The sequence below is a fragment of the Bufo bufo genome, chromosome 8 (genome assembly GCF_905171765.1).
Source record: "Bufo bufo chromosome 8, aBufBuf1.1, whole genome shotgun sequence".
NCBI classification, from domain to species: Eukaryota; Metazoa; Chordata; class Amphibia; order Anura; family Bufonidae; genus Bufo; species Bufo bufo.
Window position 1 is genome coordinate 99,988,202 of NC_053396.1, and position 15,446 is coordinate 100,003,647.

At 46.7% G+C, this 15,446-nt stretch overlaps 1 protein-coding gene across 2 annotated transcripts in view; it reads left to right on the forward strand.

Annotated features, from left to right (window-relative positions):
- The window catches only part of ATRX (ATRX chromatin remodeler), a 255,917-nt gene that overhangs the window by 109,671 nt on the left and 130,800 nt on the right, over positions 1 to 15,446 (forward strand). For both annotated transcript variants that reach the window (XM_040405241.1, XM_040405242.1), the window contains exon 13: positions 5,696 to 5,783. In XM_040405241.1, the coding sequence (XP_040261175.1) occupies positions 5,696 to 5,783 (88 nt within the window). The remainder of the gene's footprint in view (positions 1 to 5,695; positions 5,784 to 15,446) is intronic.

The window sequence follows — 15,446 nt, forward strand, 5'->3', positions numbered from 1 at the left end:
GGCTGTCCTTGTATATGCTGTGCCGGACGTTCCCCTTTCATTGGCGGAGTAGTTGCATTCTCACGAAATTCAGTGTTGGGTGGATCATTTCATGCTAGGATAACCCTGTGCATGCCCCCGTTTCACTAGGTGGACATCCTGCGTTCCTGCTAGATACCGTGCGGCCATGTGCATGGCCCCCTTCTGGGCGAAATTGGTATGTCCTACTTCTCTGAAGTAGGTACTGGTCTTGGTCTGCCACCCCCCCCCCCCCCCTTTTGGGGCTGGCCTTTGCACTCTTGCCATCTGCAGTGTTTGCCAGGTACATTTCCCCCCCCTTTCTGGGCGGACTGCTTGTGTTCTATCGCATGCCTGTGCTAGTCTTGTGCATAACTCCCTTTCACGTTGCACTTCCGTAGATACTTGGGACACTGTGGCTGGCCCTCTTTGCTGAGTGACTGTTTTTGCAGTGAGCGGTCGTTCTTGTGCGCTCTGTGCGTTGTTTGGGCCGTGTATGCCTTCTCCTCCCGTAGGTGGGTTGGCCTTCTCACTGCCTACGGGGCTGCTAGTACGTATGCCTGCCTTCCTCTTACGACATACTTTTTCTCTGGGGGTGAGGATGCTTGTCGCAAGCCTTGCACTCTTCTCTGAAGAGATCATTCTGTCCACCTGCATGAGCCTAAGGTGGACAGCATCAAACAACAAATGAATGCCCAATGTATTCAAAGAGATAGAGAGAGAGAGATATATATATATATATATATATATATATATATATATATACCTTTTATGTAAGTAGGCGGGCTCTGCTGGCTCGCGTCTGCACCGTGCTGGGTGGGACTCATTCTCTGGTTTAGATTGTATATTGTGGTCCCGTTGTGACGGCACACATCATGTTCATTGGCCCTTCCACCTGGGGAGTGTTCGTGGTTCCTAGATGCGTACCCATTCGTCCTCCCGCGACATTGCTTCCCTACGCAAGCGGTCACAGGGTCGAGAGTGCTGTCTGCAGTGCCACTTGACTTCTACGTTGGCTCTGGCGGGACTGCGGTTCCCTCGCCTGCTACCATTTCCTCCTCTCGGATGCAGTGTGGTATGAGTCCTTCCTATTGGCGCCCTCTGCACTTGAGTCTGATCTGCTACGGGGTTCGGACCGCTCTTCTCGGGTAGGTCATCCAACTTCTCTGGGATGCTCGATTATCCAGGTCCCGTGGACCTCCACTTTGGGTTCTTCAGTGTATTCGCCTTTTGCGAGGCGGTGAGCAGGGCGTCTCACAGAGTAGCGGGGATTCTGCTTTTGAGCTGTCCTATGGCTTCCCTGTTGTCCACTCTTCTTTTCGGTTGGAGGGTGTTATGCCGGCCTCTATCGACTGCCTTTCCTCGCCGGCTCTGTTTTGGCTCCCGCTTGGGGTTTGTCACTCCGATGTGGCTTCTGTCCCGGCCAGGCCTCAGAGGCTGTTCCGTCATTGCCCCCCCCACCCTCCCTAGGGGCAGAGCATGGTTATTCACTTGGATGGTTCCGGTGTTACTTGTGGTCTCATACTATCTCCCTCGTTCTCACTGGCGGTACTAGCTGTGTGCCTATTTACCGGGTCTAGCGCGTTCTGTCCTCCCACTGGGTGCAGATTGCGTTTCCATTTTGGGCAATGGTACTGCTGTGGACTTACCTTCTCTGTAACTTGGGAGGACTACCCTTCGGTCAACATTGTCCTTGGATCTCCCACACCAGGACTGTAGAACTACTTCCTGTGGTGCTCCCCCACTCTGGGTGGATACGGGAAGATGTTGCTCGGGGGCCGACAGGACCGATTTTGCCGACCATTGTTACTGCCGTGTTACTGGTCTGCGCCTGATCACATTGGGTTCTCTCCCGCTTGCCAGGCGATTCCTGCGAGCACGCTAGTGTTCGCTCCCGACCGTGCTTCGTCCAGGATCGGTTGTCGGACTTAGGGTTCTTGCCTGGGGTTTTGGGGGAAGTGGGGCTTTCCCCCACTCTGCTTTCTCTCCCCTTGGTTCTGTCATTCTCTAGTCCGGCATGGACCTGGGACTGGGACTCTGTTACTTGAAGTGTCAAGTGTCGGCGCTGTCCTTCCCCTTCCAGTGTTTCCGGGCCCTCCTGGGCCTGTCATGACCACCTTCCTCGGAGTGGCTCCTTGGTTCCTCTGTACCGTTTCCTGCTACCGCCCTGGGAACTACATACTGATCTCTCAGCGCTCCAATCTTTCCCTTGGAGCAGTTACAGAGGTTCTCACTACTCCTTCTGTCCTGTACAGTTGTGTTTCTGTTGCCATCGTATCTGGCGGGTGCCTGATTGGTGGCCCTTCGTGTTCCGTGCCTTCTGTCCTTTCTTCAGGACAGGGCTGTTCTCCATCCCGTCCCTTCCTTCTGCAGGTGGTATCTGCCTTCTCGATGAGGCTTTCGTCCTCCCCTTCCCGTCCCCGGGAACGAACGCTTCACCGATTGGAGGTTGTTTGGGCCTTGCCGTTTTACTTGGAGATCTCCGACTCTTGTCGACATTCGGTCTCGTGTTTCCAGGAGGTCCGCGCAACGTTTGATGGCTCCCTGGGTGGTTTTCCTCCGCTTCATCAGAGTGGCTATTACTGAGGTTACCGCACAGAGGGCAGGGATCTGCCTTTTGGTGTCACAGTTTATTCCACCAGAGCGGTAGGTGCCTCCTGGTCCGGAGGCATTTGGGCTTCGGCCATGCATTTTTGCAAGGCGGCCACCGGTCTTCTTTGCACGTCTTACCATGTTCTACAGGGTGCTTACTTGGGCTTCGGCGGATGCCGCTGGGGCCGCCTGGTTTAGCAGGCGGCTGTTCCCTCTTGCCTTCGGGTGCTTCGCCTTGGAGCTGTGGTCCCCCCCCTTTCTTGGACTGCTCTCGAACGTCCCAAGGTCTCCTGTGTCCCCCAATGAATATGGACGAGAAAACTAGATATTTGTATAACTTACCAGTAAAATCTTTCTCGCTCTTCCTTGGGGGACACAGCACCCACCCTTTCATTGTTTTTTCTACACTGTTTCTGGACTTGGTATACCCTGTTGGGTAGTTGGCTTGTTGGTTCCTCTTTTTGGAAATTGCCTTTCTCACTACTTGGACACGCAACTGGCAGTCTTTCTCTCCAGGCTGAGAGTATAGCTGTGGATGAGGGGCTTAACAGTTTTCACTTAGTGTCACGCCTCCTAGGGAGTTGAGCTATACCCAAGGTTTCCTGTGTCCCCCAAGGAAGAGCGAGAAAGAGATTTTACTGGTAAGTTATACAAAAATCTCATTTTCTTCTGTCTTTCTGTTATTCCTCCTAGAAATGTATGAATAAATTGGCAGCTGGGTGTTAACAGTGAGAATGGTAACACTCAGTTGTGTATTCATACATTTCTAGTAGGAATGAGAGGTATGGCACAACATAGTCACAAACTTTATCCAGAATAGTTTTTTAAAGTTGAATTTATTATGTGTGTAAAGTTGACATGAGTAACTTGCTAATACAGGTGAAACTCAAAAAATTAGAATATCGTGCAAAAGTCCATTTATTTCAGTAATGCAAATTAAAAGGCATTGCATTAATGCAACTTAAAAATTAGAATTTTGTTTAAAGGTTCAATATTCTAGGCTCAAAGTGTCACACTCTAGTCAGCTAATTAATCCATACCCCCTGAGCAAAGGGTACCTGCGATTGTGACTTTGGGGTTTCATAAGCTATAAGACATAATCATCCAAATTATAACAAGGGCTTGAAATATCTGGCTTTGCATGTAATGAGTCTATCTCATATGTTAGTTTCACCTTTTAATTTGCATTACTGAAATAAATCACTTTGCACGATATTCAAATTGGCCACCAATGAGTTAAATACAGGGGAGGGAGGGGGGATGGCCACACTGGCCACCAATGAGTTAAATACAGGGGAGGGTCTGCAGGGGGCAGTCATGTACATAGTTCTTTTTAGTATATTCTAACTTGAAGCGTCCCCATCACCATGGGAACGCCTCTGTGTTAGAATATACTGTCGGATCTGAGTTTCACGATCTAACTCAAATCCGATGGTATATTCTAACACATAGAGGCGTTCCCTTGGTGATGGGGACGCTTCAAGTTAAAATATACCATCGGATTGGAGAAAACACCGATCTGATGGTATATTAATAGGGACTCCTGACTTTACATAGAAAGTCAATGGGGGACGGATCCGTTTGCAATTGCACCATAATGTGTCAACGTCAAACGGATCCGTCCCCATTGACTTGCATTGTAAGTCTGAACGGATCCGTTTGGCTCCGCACGGCCAGGCGGACACGAAAACACTGCAAGCTGCATTCGGGTGTCCGCCTGCTGAGCGGAACGGAGGCCAAATGGTGCCAAACTGATGCATCCACTCAGAATGCATTGGGGCTGTACGGATCCGTTCGGGGCCGCTTGTGAGAGCCTTCAAACGGAACTCACAAGCGGAACCCCGAACGCAAGTGTGAAAGTAGCCTTATACACTGCTCGTCTCTAGGGGTTGGAGTCACCACCACTGGTGGCAATGCAGCAGCGGTGGCAGTGCTTGCTTACAACATGAGAAAAAGCCAACATTCCTGGTGCCATTTATCATTGGTTGTCATGATCTGTACAGCACCCACTCAGCCAAAGCTGCTAGTGGTTCTGATACACTGGCAGCCTCGGGAGTGTGCACACACAGCCACTTGCAGTGGAGGTGAGACAACCCCTTTAATGGAGAAAAAAAACTTGTTGGAAGACCTGATGGCTCCTCTTTTACTGTAATGTCACTAATTAAAACCAGATACCCAAATATGTTTTTATTTTCTGGTTGTAAATTTTGTTATTTTACGTACATAATTATGGGATGTGGAGATGTTGCCTGAGCTTCAGCTCTTCAATGGTAAGCAGTAGGGATGAGCGAATCGACTTCGGATGAAACATCCGAAGTCGATTCGCATGAAACTTAGTTTGAATACATTAAAGAGCGAGCGCTCCGTACAGTATTAGAATGTATAGACTGATGAGCCGAAGTCATTACTTCGCAAAGTCTCACGAGACTTTGGGTAATAACTTCATAAATTTCTACTGTAAAAAAACATTTCCTTGGAAATCGAACCAGAGTTTGGGATTTTTTTTTTTTACAGTACAAATTCATTTATGAAGTTATTACCTGAAGTCTCGTGAGACTTCGCGAAGCAATAACTTTGGCTCATTGGAGCCTATACATTCTAATACTGTACGGAGCTCCTGCATTATACAGTATTGGAACGAAGTTTCATGCGGATCGACCTCTGATGTTTCATCCAAAGTCTATTCGCTCATCCCTAGTAAGCAGCAGTTCAGAGATGCTTTACAGCAGCTACTTGGACCATCGGAACTTGTAGTCTGGAAATTATGTTTATGGGAGAGTGTTTTAAGCGTGCTCTGTGTAGGGGTCATTGTGCAGGGAGGGGAAGGAGGTGAGCTGTAACCATCACCAGTTGTCAGGAACTGCATCCTTATCAAAATGTGTTTTATGGTCAGAGCTGCTATTTACTATATTTTGTAAAAGCAAGATTTATTCCCACTACTGCAGGTTTTCTTCACTTCTGAACAGTAGCAGTCAACATATGAATGTGAGATGTAGTTTTATAAGCAGGCAGCAGTGTATTTATTTAATAAACTTTAGCAGCTATTCTGCGATAACAGTATTTAAAATTTTAATTACTAATCCGCATTCCATGACACTTTTTCTAGTGAGCAGTGACGAGTCTGCAAGTGGGGCATCTGGAGTTAGTGAGGAAGTCAGTGACAGTGACTCTGATGATCAGCGTCCCAGAACAAGGTAATTTTTAAAAAAAATATTCTACCTTGTTTTATGTTCTCAGCGCATGATTAGTCAAATAGAAGCAAAATATACAGATGGGTGAAAACAGGTAAGGCTCCCTTCACACACAGCTTTTTCTAATTTTAAGAAACATTAATTTCATGTATATTTGGCAAGCATTTGGCCCAAGAACACCACCACAAAATAAATGTAGTGCTTTTCCCCCCTGTCGACTTACATCTAACATTTGTGTGCAGCTTTTTTGGAGGGAAAAAAGCTGCATTTTTCCTATGAATGCTGCATGTGAAATCACCCTAGGAAGTAAACATCAGTTTCAGTATTGTGTTCCTGCAGGAATAGGGCTGTGTTCGCATTACGTTTTTGTCCCACATTTAAGATATACACACAACGTATATGTTAAATGGGTGCATCATTTTTGTTGGGCTGTGCAGGATGGAAAAGCATGGTATACTATGCATTTGCACCTTTTGGTTTTGAAAAAAAACATAAGTATCTTAAGTTTGAGACAAAAGCGTGATGTGACAAGCCCCTAATAATTATCAGACATAAAAGATATTTAAACGCCTAGCGAGAGCTATATGAAAAGGTTGTCCAATATTTTTATAGAATTAGTGAATAGCAAAGTATAAAATTCAAAATAATTGTCATATGTTAAAGAGTAAACGTTTGTATTAAATTTTAATTTGATGTCCCTAATTCCCTAATAAAACTTTTTGTAATATTCTTTATTAATTTTGTATTTTTATTATACTTTTTCCTACCTAAAACTGTTCTCTGTACACTGATAGCTCAGCGGTGTATGGAGTACAGACTGTGAAATTTTTGAACGGGTCTGTATAATCAAGGAGTATGGGCAGGAGCACAAATTGCTGCTCCTGCCTGTGCCCCCCGGAGGTTTACTAACTCCTTGCATAGCACATGGGTGGCTGAGTGGAGCGGGCTTCTCCTTTGCTAAGCTAACAGCTGACATGCAGTTCTCATAGCTTAGCGGAGCAAGCAGGAGCCCGCTCAGCTCAGTTAGTAAACATCTGGGGGGGTAGGAGCAGCAATAAAATGCGCTCCTGCCCTTCTCGCACTGCTGCTGTGACCCCATTCATTTTCATAGCCAGTACTCCATACACCTCTGAGCTGTCAGCGTTGTACAGAGAACTGTGTTTTAAGCGCACAGGGAATGGTGCGCTTTAGGGAGGAAAAAGTATAATAAAAATACAAAATTAGTTAATCAAGTATATTAGAAAAAGATTTGTTAGGGATATCCTATTAAAATTTAATACAAAGGTTTAGTTACTCTTTGACCCCTTAACCTCTTCATTGAGCGGGCACCTCGGCTAAATGACCCCCCCCCCATGTCGGCGATCGCCGCAAACCACAGGTCAATTCAGAGCTGCGGTTTACGGCTTTTACCTATTGCGGCGGTGGACAGTGCCATCGGGTCCCCATGCGACTGTGGGGGGGGGACCCGATGGCATGTAAGGCAGCGCGATGTCTAAGGAAGGCATCACACTGCCTTCCGGTGACGAGCCTTTGAGATCCAGCCCCCTGGATCTCACAGGCCCGGAAGCTGTATGAGTAATACACACAGTATTACTCATACAGCCAATGCATTCCAATACAGAAGTATTAGAATGCATTGTAAAGGATTAGACCCCCAAAAGTTCAAGTCCCAAAGTGGGACAAAAAATTTTGTGAAAAAAAAGTTGAAAAAATAGTTTTCCCCCCAAAAAGTTACGTTTCAAGTAAAAATAAACAAAAACGTAATTTTCCCCAAATAAAGTAAAAAAAAATTGGTAAAAAAAGTATACATATTTGGTATCGCCGCGTCCGTACTGACCGGCTCTATAAACATATCACATGACCTAACCCCTCAGATGAACACCGTAAAAAATAAAAACTGCTAAATAAACCATTTTTTTGTCACCTTACATAACAAAAAGTACAACAGCAAGCGATCAAAAAGGCGTTTGCCCACCAAAATAGTACCAATCTAACCGTCACCTCATCCCGCAAAAAATTAGCCCCTACCTGAGATAATCGCCCAAAAAATAAAAAAACTATGGCTCAGAATATGGAGACACTAAAACATCATTTTTTTTGTTTGAAAAAAGCTATTATTGTGTAAAACTTGCATAAATAAAAAAAAAAGTATACATATTAGGTATCGCCGCGTCCGTATCAACCGGCTCTAAAAATATCACATGACCTAACCCCTCAGATGAACACCGTAAAAAATTTAAAATAAAAATTGTGCTAAATAAACCATATTTCTCGCCCAATTCCTTGGGGGACACAGGAAACCTTGGGTATAGCTCATCTCCATAGGAGGCGTGACACTAAGTGAAAGACTGTTAAGCCCCTCCTCCAGCAGCTATACCCTCAGCCTGGAGAGAGAGACTTCCAGTTTTTTGCTTAGTGTCAAGGAGGCAAGACACTCTCTGCACTGCAGAGCTGTCTTTGCTAAAGATTTTATTTTTTCTCTTTTTTTATTATTTTCAATTTTTTCCTTTTTTTCAACAGGGACAACAGAGTCGCAATAGACCTCTCTGTTTTCCCGGGGTTGAGCTGCGCCAGTGCCGGCTATCCGCACTGCTGCCTCCCCCACAGAAGAAAAGGAGGACCAGGGCAGCCCAGCTCCCCTGTATCCCGCCAGCACAAGGGTCGCCCGCCTGCAAGCCCCTCTCCAGCTTCCTGCCACTTCGGTGCCAGTGGCTGAAGGGGCGTCCCTGCTGGATGGACAGAGGGTGAAAACGTCGAATGGTGAGGTGGCTATGCAGCCCTTCCTCAATACAGGATATGCCCTCTGAAGGGGAACTAGTTGATTCAGATTGTGATATGGACTCGGCCTTGCCTTCAAAACTGGCCTCTGCCGTGGGCCATCTTATTAACAATATTCGTGATACCTTTAAGATTCACGAAGATCCTCCTAATGCTGAAAAAAAACAGTGTTTCCTTTTTTCGCCAAAAACAGGCGTCTGCGGTTTTTTCCCTCCACGCTGACTTTTCGTCGGTGGTTTCCAAGGCCTGGGCCCGTCCTGATGCCCGTTTTACCCCGCCTAAGAAGTTGGATATCTGTTATCCATTCCCGGCGGATTGCATTACAAACTGGGCGTCACCACCTAAAGTCGACCCCCCCCTGTGGCCCGTTTGGCCAAAAGCACGGCTATTCCTGTTGCTGATGGCTCGTCCTTACAATCCACTGAGGATCGCCGTATAGAGGCCATTACCAAAGGTATCTTTGCAGCCTCCGGTTCCGCCCTCAGGCCGGTCTTTGCTTCCGCTTGGGCTGGAAAAGCGGTTTCAGAGTGGGCGTCTTAGCTGGACCAGGAGCTTGAATCCGACGTCCCTATTCAGGACCTCCGTGCTCTAGCCCAACTTATCGTTCAAGCCGGCAAATTCGTCTGTGAGGCATCCCTTGATGCGGGGGCTCTCATAGCCCGTTCGTCTGCCCTGGCCGTTTCGGCTAGGAGGGAACTTTGGTTAAAGGTTTGGACGGCGGACTCCACGTCAAAGCGGTCTCTTACTGGCCTTCCCTTCACTGGTTCTCGATTGTTCGGGACCCGCTTGGATGAAATCATCTCCGAAGCCACAAGGGGGAAGAGTACGCATCTTCCCCAATCTAAGACTAGGAGCACCACTCGAGGCCGTCCCACCTTTTCTCGCTTCAGGTCTTCCCGCAGGGCTCCCGCACCTCGTACCTCTTCTGGTCCATCCCCTAACCCTGTCCAAGACAGACGTAAAAAACCTTTTTTTCGGACCCAGCCTTCCTGGTGCAAGTCACAGCCTGCTCGCCCTCCCGCGACCAAGCAGAACACTACCTGAAGGTGCGCCCCCACCCACCCGGGTGGGGGGACGTCTCCTCCTGTTCAGGGACTTCTGGCAGGCTCACGTCTCCGACGCCTGGGCTCTCGAGGTTGTGTCTTCCGGGTACAAACTCGAGTTTGCGTCCCTTCCCCCAGTTCGGTTCTTTCGCTCCCGGGTTACCCGGGATCCCCAAGGGGCGGCCGATTTCTTTACTGCCACTCGCACCCTTCTGGACAAAGGGGTCATCGCTCCGGTTCCTATGGAAGAAAGATTCAAGGGGTTCTATTCGAACCTTTTTGTGGTCCCCAAAAAAGAAGGCTCGGTTCGACCCATTCTGGATCTAAAACGGTTAAACAGTTTCCTTCGTCTTCAGCGATTCCGGATGGAGTCTCTCAGGTCGGTGGTGGCCTCTCTGGAAAAAGGGGAGTTCCTGGCCTCTATCGACATCCAGGACGCCTACCTTCATATTCCGATCGCTCGGTGTCATCAGTGCTTTCTGCGCTTTGCAGTGGGGTCCGACCACTACCAGTTCGTTGCTCTCCCCTTCGGGCTGGCGACGGCCCCTCGCGTTTTCACAAAGGTCCTTGCCCCTGTCCTCGCCTTACTTCGTTCCAGGGGAGTTTTTCTTCTTCCATATTTGGACGATCTCCTTATCAAGGCACCCTCTCTGTCACTGACATCCGCCAGTGTGGACCTCTCGCTACAAACCTTACGCCGGTTCGGTTGGATTATCAATCTGCCCAAATCCTCTCTTGTTCCATCCAGGCAACTGATCTTTCTGGGGATGCTGCTGGATACAGATGCAGCGGAGGTTCGGCTTCCGTCAGAAAAGCGCCAGCTCCTTCATCGGTCGGTTCGGAGCCTTCTGACCCACCGTCATCCTTCCTTCCGGTTCAGCATGCGGGTCTTGGGACAGATGGTGTCCTGTTTCGAGGCAATCCCCTACGCGCAGTACCACTCCCGCACCTTTCAGACTGCCATTCTGTCAGCCTGGGACAAGTCCCAGGAGAGTCTGGATCGGCATTTTCCCCTTCCCTCCCAGGTTCGCTCCTCTCTCCTCTGGTGGTTGCGGACCCCTCTCCAGGGGAAGTCCTTTCTGCTGATAACTTGGTTGGTGATTACCACCGATGCCAGTCTGCGGGGTTGGGGGGGTGTTTCCTCCTCGGTCCGTACAAGGCACTTGGTCTCCATCGGAGTCCAAACTGCCGATCAACGTTCTGGAACTGAGGGCGGTTCTCCTCTCACTCCGGCATTGGACTTCGCTGCTTCAGGGTCACCCTGTTCGTGTCCAATCGGACAATGCCACGGCTGTGGCATACATAAATCATCAGGGGGGCACTCGCAGTGCGGCGGCGATGAGGGAGGTGTCTCTAATCCTTCGCTGGGCGGAAGTTCACGTTCCAGCCCTTTCGGCCATTTACATCCCGGGGGTGGACAATTGGGCGGCAGATTTCCTCAGCCGGACGACGATCGACCCGGGCGAGTGGTCTCTGCACCCCGACGTCTTCGAGTCTCTTTGCCTCCGTTGGGGTCATCCGGACGTGGATCTCATGGCCTCCAGATTCAACCACAAGCTTCCCACCTTCATGGCCAGAGCCAAGGATCCGGACGCTTATGGCGCGGATGCGCTCGTCCTTCCCTGGACGGAGTTCTCTCCTCTACGTTTTTCCGCCCCTGCCTCTTCTTCCACGAGTCCTTCGGAAGATCGCGGCGGAAGGCACGCCTGCGATCCTAATAGCCCCGGATTGGCCTCGTCGTCCTTGGTACGCCGACCTTATGCTGCTCCTGGCAGACGCTCCCTTGCCTCTGCCTCTAAGAGAAGACCTCCTCTCTCAAGGGCCGATCTTCCACCAGCATTTAGGGTCGCTACGTTTAGCGGCGTGGCTATTGAAACCGCAGTCCTGACGCGGCGGGGGTTTTCTGCTGACGTGGTCCGTACCATGATTCGTGCGCGTAAACCGGCATCGTCCAGGATTTATTACCGAACCTGGCGGGCCTATTTGAACTTCTGCGAGACCTTAGTTGTTCATCCCCTTCGGTTTTCTCTCCTCACGATTTTATCCTCCTTGCAGTCTGGTCTGGACTTGGGTTTGGGTCTCAGTACCCTAAAGGGTCAGATCTCAGTGCTTTCGATCCTCTTCCAGCGCCCTCTGGCTCCGCTCGGTCCAGTTAAGACTTTTCTTCAGGGGGTTGCTCACTATGCTCCCCGTATCGCGCTTCCGTTCCATCTTGGGATCTTAATGTTGTGCTGACGGCTCTCCAATCTTCTCCTTTCGAGCCTCTGCGTAGGGTTTCCCTTCGCTTGTTGTCTTGCAAAGTTTTTTTCCTCGTTGCCATCACGTCTCTTCGGCGTGTATCTGAATTGGCGGCACTTTCTTGCGTAGAACCCCTCTTGGTTTTTCACCAGGACAAGGTGGTTCTCCGCCCGGTTCCGGATTTCCTTCCGAAGGTGGTGTCCGCTTTTCACCTAAATGAAGATATTGTCCTTCCTTCTCTGTGCCCGTCCCCTTCTCATCCTCGGGAACGGGATCTTCACCGTCTGGATGTTGTTAGGGCTCTGAGGATCTACTTGGATGTAACTAGACCCTTTCGGCGCTCGGATTCTCTATTTGTGGTTCCGGAGGGTCCGCGCAGGGGGCTGGCGGCATCTAAAGTGGTTATTGCCCGCTTCATCAAGATGGCTATTGCTGAGGCTTACCGTGCTAAGGGCAGGGAGCCGCCCTTTGGTGTTACCGCTCATTCTACCAGAGCGGTCGGGGCTTCCTGGGCTCAGCGAAATCGAGCTTCGGCTGAACAATTGTGTAAGGTGGCCACCTGGTCTTCTTTGCACACCTTCACCAAGTTCTACAGGGTGAACACTTATGCATCGGCGGATGCTGCTTTGGGCCGCCTGGTCTTGCAGGCGGCGGTGCCTTAATGCCTATGGTGCTTTAATTCATCTTGGGTTGTGGTCCCTCCCTCTTTTTGGACTGCTTTTGAACGTCCCAAGGTTTCCTGTGTCCCCCAAGGAATTGGGCGAGAAAACGAGATTTTTGTATAACTTACCAGTAAAATCTCTTTCTCGCTCTTCCTTGGGGGACACAGCACCCACCCATTGTTTTGGTTGCCCTGACGGGTGTTTTGACTTGGTGTTATTTTGGTTGATCCTTGCCTTTGTTTTAACTACTTGGGCACATAACTGGAAGTCTCTCTCTCCAGGCTGAGGGTATAGCTGCTGGAGGAGGGGCTTAACAGTCTTTCACTTAGTGTCACGCCTCCTATGGAGATGAGCTATACCCAAGGTTTCCTGTGTCCCCCAAGGAAGAGCGAGAAAGAGATTTTACTGGTAAGTTATACAAAAATCTTGTTTTTGTCACCTTACATCACAAAAAGTGTAATAGCAAGCGATCAAAAAGTCACCCGCACCCCAAAATAGTGCCAATAAAACAGTCATCTCATCCCGCAAAAATCATACCCTACCCAAGGTAATCGCCCAAAAACTGAAAAAATTATGGCTCTCAGACTATGGAAACACTAAAACATGTTTTTTTTTTTTTTTTTGCTTAAAAAATTAAATCATTGTGTAAAACTTACATAAATAAAAAAAAAAGTATACATATTAGGTATCGCCGCGTCCGTGACAACCTGGTCTATAAAAATACCACATGATCTAACCTGTCAGATGAATGTTGTAAATAACAAAAAATAAAAACGGTGCCAAAACATCTATTTCTTGGTACCTTGTTTCACAAAAAGTGTAATATAGAGCAACCAAAAATCATATGTACCCTAAACTTGTACCAACAATACTGCCACCCTATCCCGTAGTTTCTAAAATGGGGTCACTTTTTTTGAGTTTCTACTCTAGGGGTGCATCAGGGGGGCTTCAAATGGGACATGGTGTAAAAAAAAACCAGAAAACTGTCCAGCAAAATCTGCCTTCCAAAAACCATATGGCATTCCTTTCCTTCTGCGCCCTGCCGTGTGCCCGTACAGCGGTTTACGACCACATATGGGGTGTTTCTGTAAACTACAGAATCGGAGCTATAAATATTGAGTTTGGTTTGGCTGTTAACCCTTGTTTTGTAACTGAAAAAAAAATATTAAAATGGAAAATCTGCCAAAAAAGTGAAATTTTGAAATTGTATCTCTATTTTCCATTAATTCTTTGGAACACCTAAAGGGTTAACAAAGTTTGTAAAAGCAGTTTTTAATACCTTGAGGGGTGTAGTTTATAGAATGGGCTCATTTTTCGGTGGTTTATATTATGTAAGCCTCGCAAAGTGACTTCAGACCTGAACTGGTCCCTAAAAATTGGGTTTTTGAAAATTTCTGAAAAATTTCAAGATTTGCTTCTAAACTTCTAAGCCTTGTAACATCCCCAAAAAATAAAATATCATTCCCAAAATAATTCAAACATGAAGTAGACATATGGGGAATGTAAAGTAATTATTTTTGGAGGTATTACTATTTATTACAGAAGTAGAGAAATTGAAACTTGGAAATTTGCAATTTTTTACAAATTTTTGCTACATTTGTTTTTTTTTTTTTATGAATAATTTTTATTTTTTTTTACTTCATTTTACCAGTGTCATGAAGTACAATATGTGACGAAAAAACAATCTCAGAATGGCCTGGATAAGTCAAAGCGTTTTAAAGTTATCAGCACTTAAAGTAACACTGGTCAGATTTGCAAAAAATGGCCTCGTCCTTAAGGTGAAATAAGGCAGTGTCCTTAAGGGGTTAAGGACTCAGCCCTATATCACCTTAAGGACCTGGCCAGTTTTTGAAAATCTGACCAGTGTCCCTTTAAGTGCTGATAACTTTAAAACACTTTGACTTATCCAGGCCATTCTGAGATTGTTTTTTCGTCACATATTGTACTTCATGACCCTGCTAAAATTGGGTCAAAAAAGTAAATTTTTTTGCATAAAAAAATACCAAATTTACCAAAAATTTTGAAAAATTTGCAAATTTCCAAGTTTCAATTTCTCTACTTCTATAATACATAGTAATACCTCCAAAAATAGTTATTACTTTACATTCCCCATATGTCTACTTCATGTTTGGATCATTTTGGGAATGATATTTTATTTTTTGGGAATGTTACAAGGCTTAGAAGTTTAGAAGCAAATCTTGAAATTTTTCAGAAATTTTCAAAAACCCAATTTTTAGGTACCAGTTCAGGTCTGAAGTCACTTTGCGAGGCTTACATAATAGAAACCACCCAAAAATGACCCCATTCTATAAACTACACCCCTCAAGGTATTCAAAACTGATTTTACAACCTTTGTTAACCCTTTAGGTGTTCCACAAGAATTAATGGAAAATAGAGATACAATTTGCAAATTTCACTTTTTTGGCAGATTTTCCATTTTAATAATTTTTTTCCAGTTACAAAGCAAGGATTAACAGCCAAACCAAACACAATATTTATGGCCCTGATTCTGTAGTTTACAGAAACACCACATATGTGGTCGTAAACAGCTGTACGGGCACACGGCAGGGCGCAGAAGGAAAGGAATGCCATACGGTTTTTGGAAGGCAGATTTTGCTGGACTGGTTTTTTTTGACACCATGTCCCATTTGAAGTCCCCCCTGATGCACCCCTAGAGTAGAAACTCAAAAAAAAAAGTGACCCCATTATAGAAACTACGGGGTAGGGTGGCAGTATTGTTGGTACTAGTTTAGGGTACATATGATTTTTGGTTGCTCTATATTACACTTTTTGTGAGGCAAGATAACAAGAAATAGCTGTTTTGGCGCCATTTTTATTTTTTGTCATTTACAACATTCATCTGACAGGTTAGATCATGTGATATATAGACCAGGTTGTCACAGATGCGGCAATACCTAATATGTATACTTTTTTTTTTTTTATGT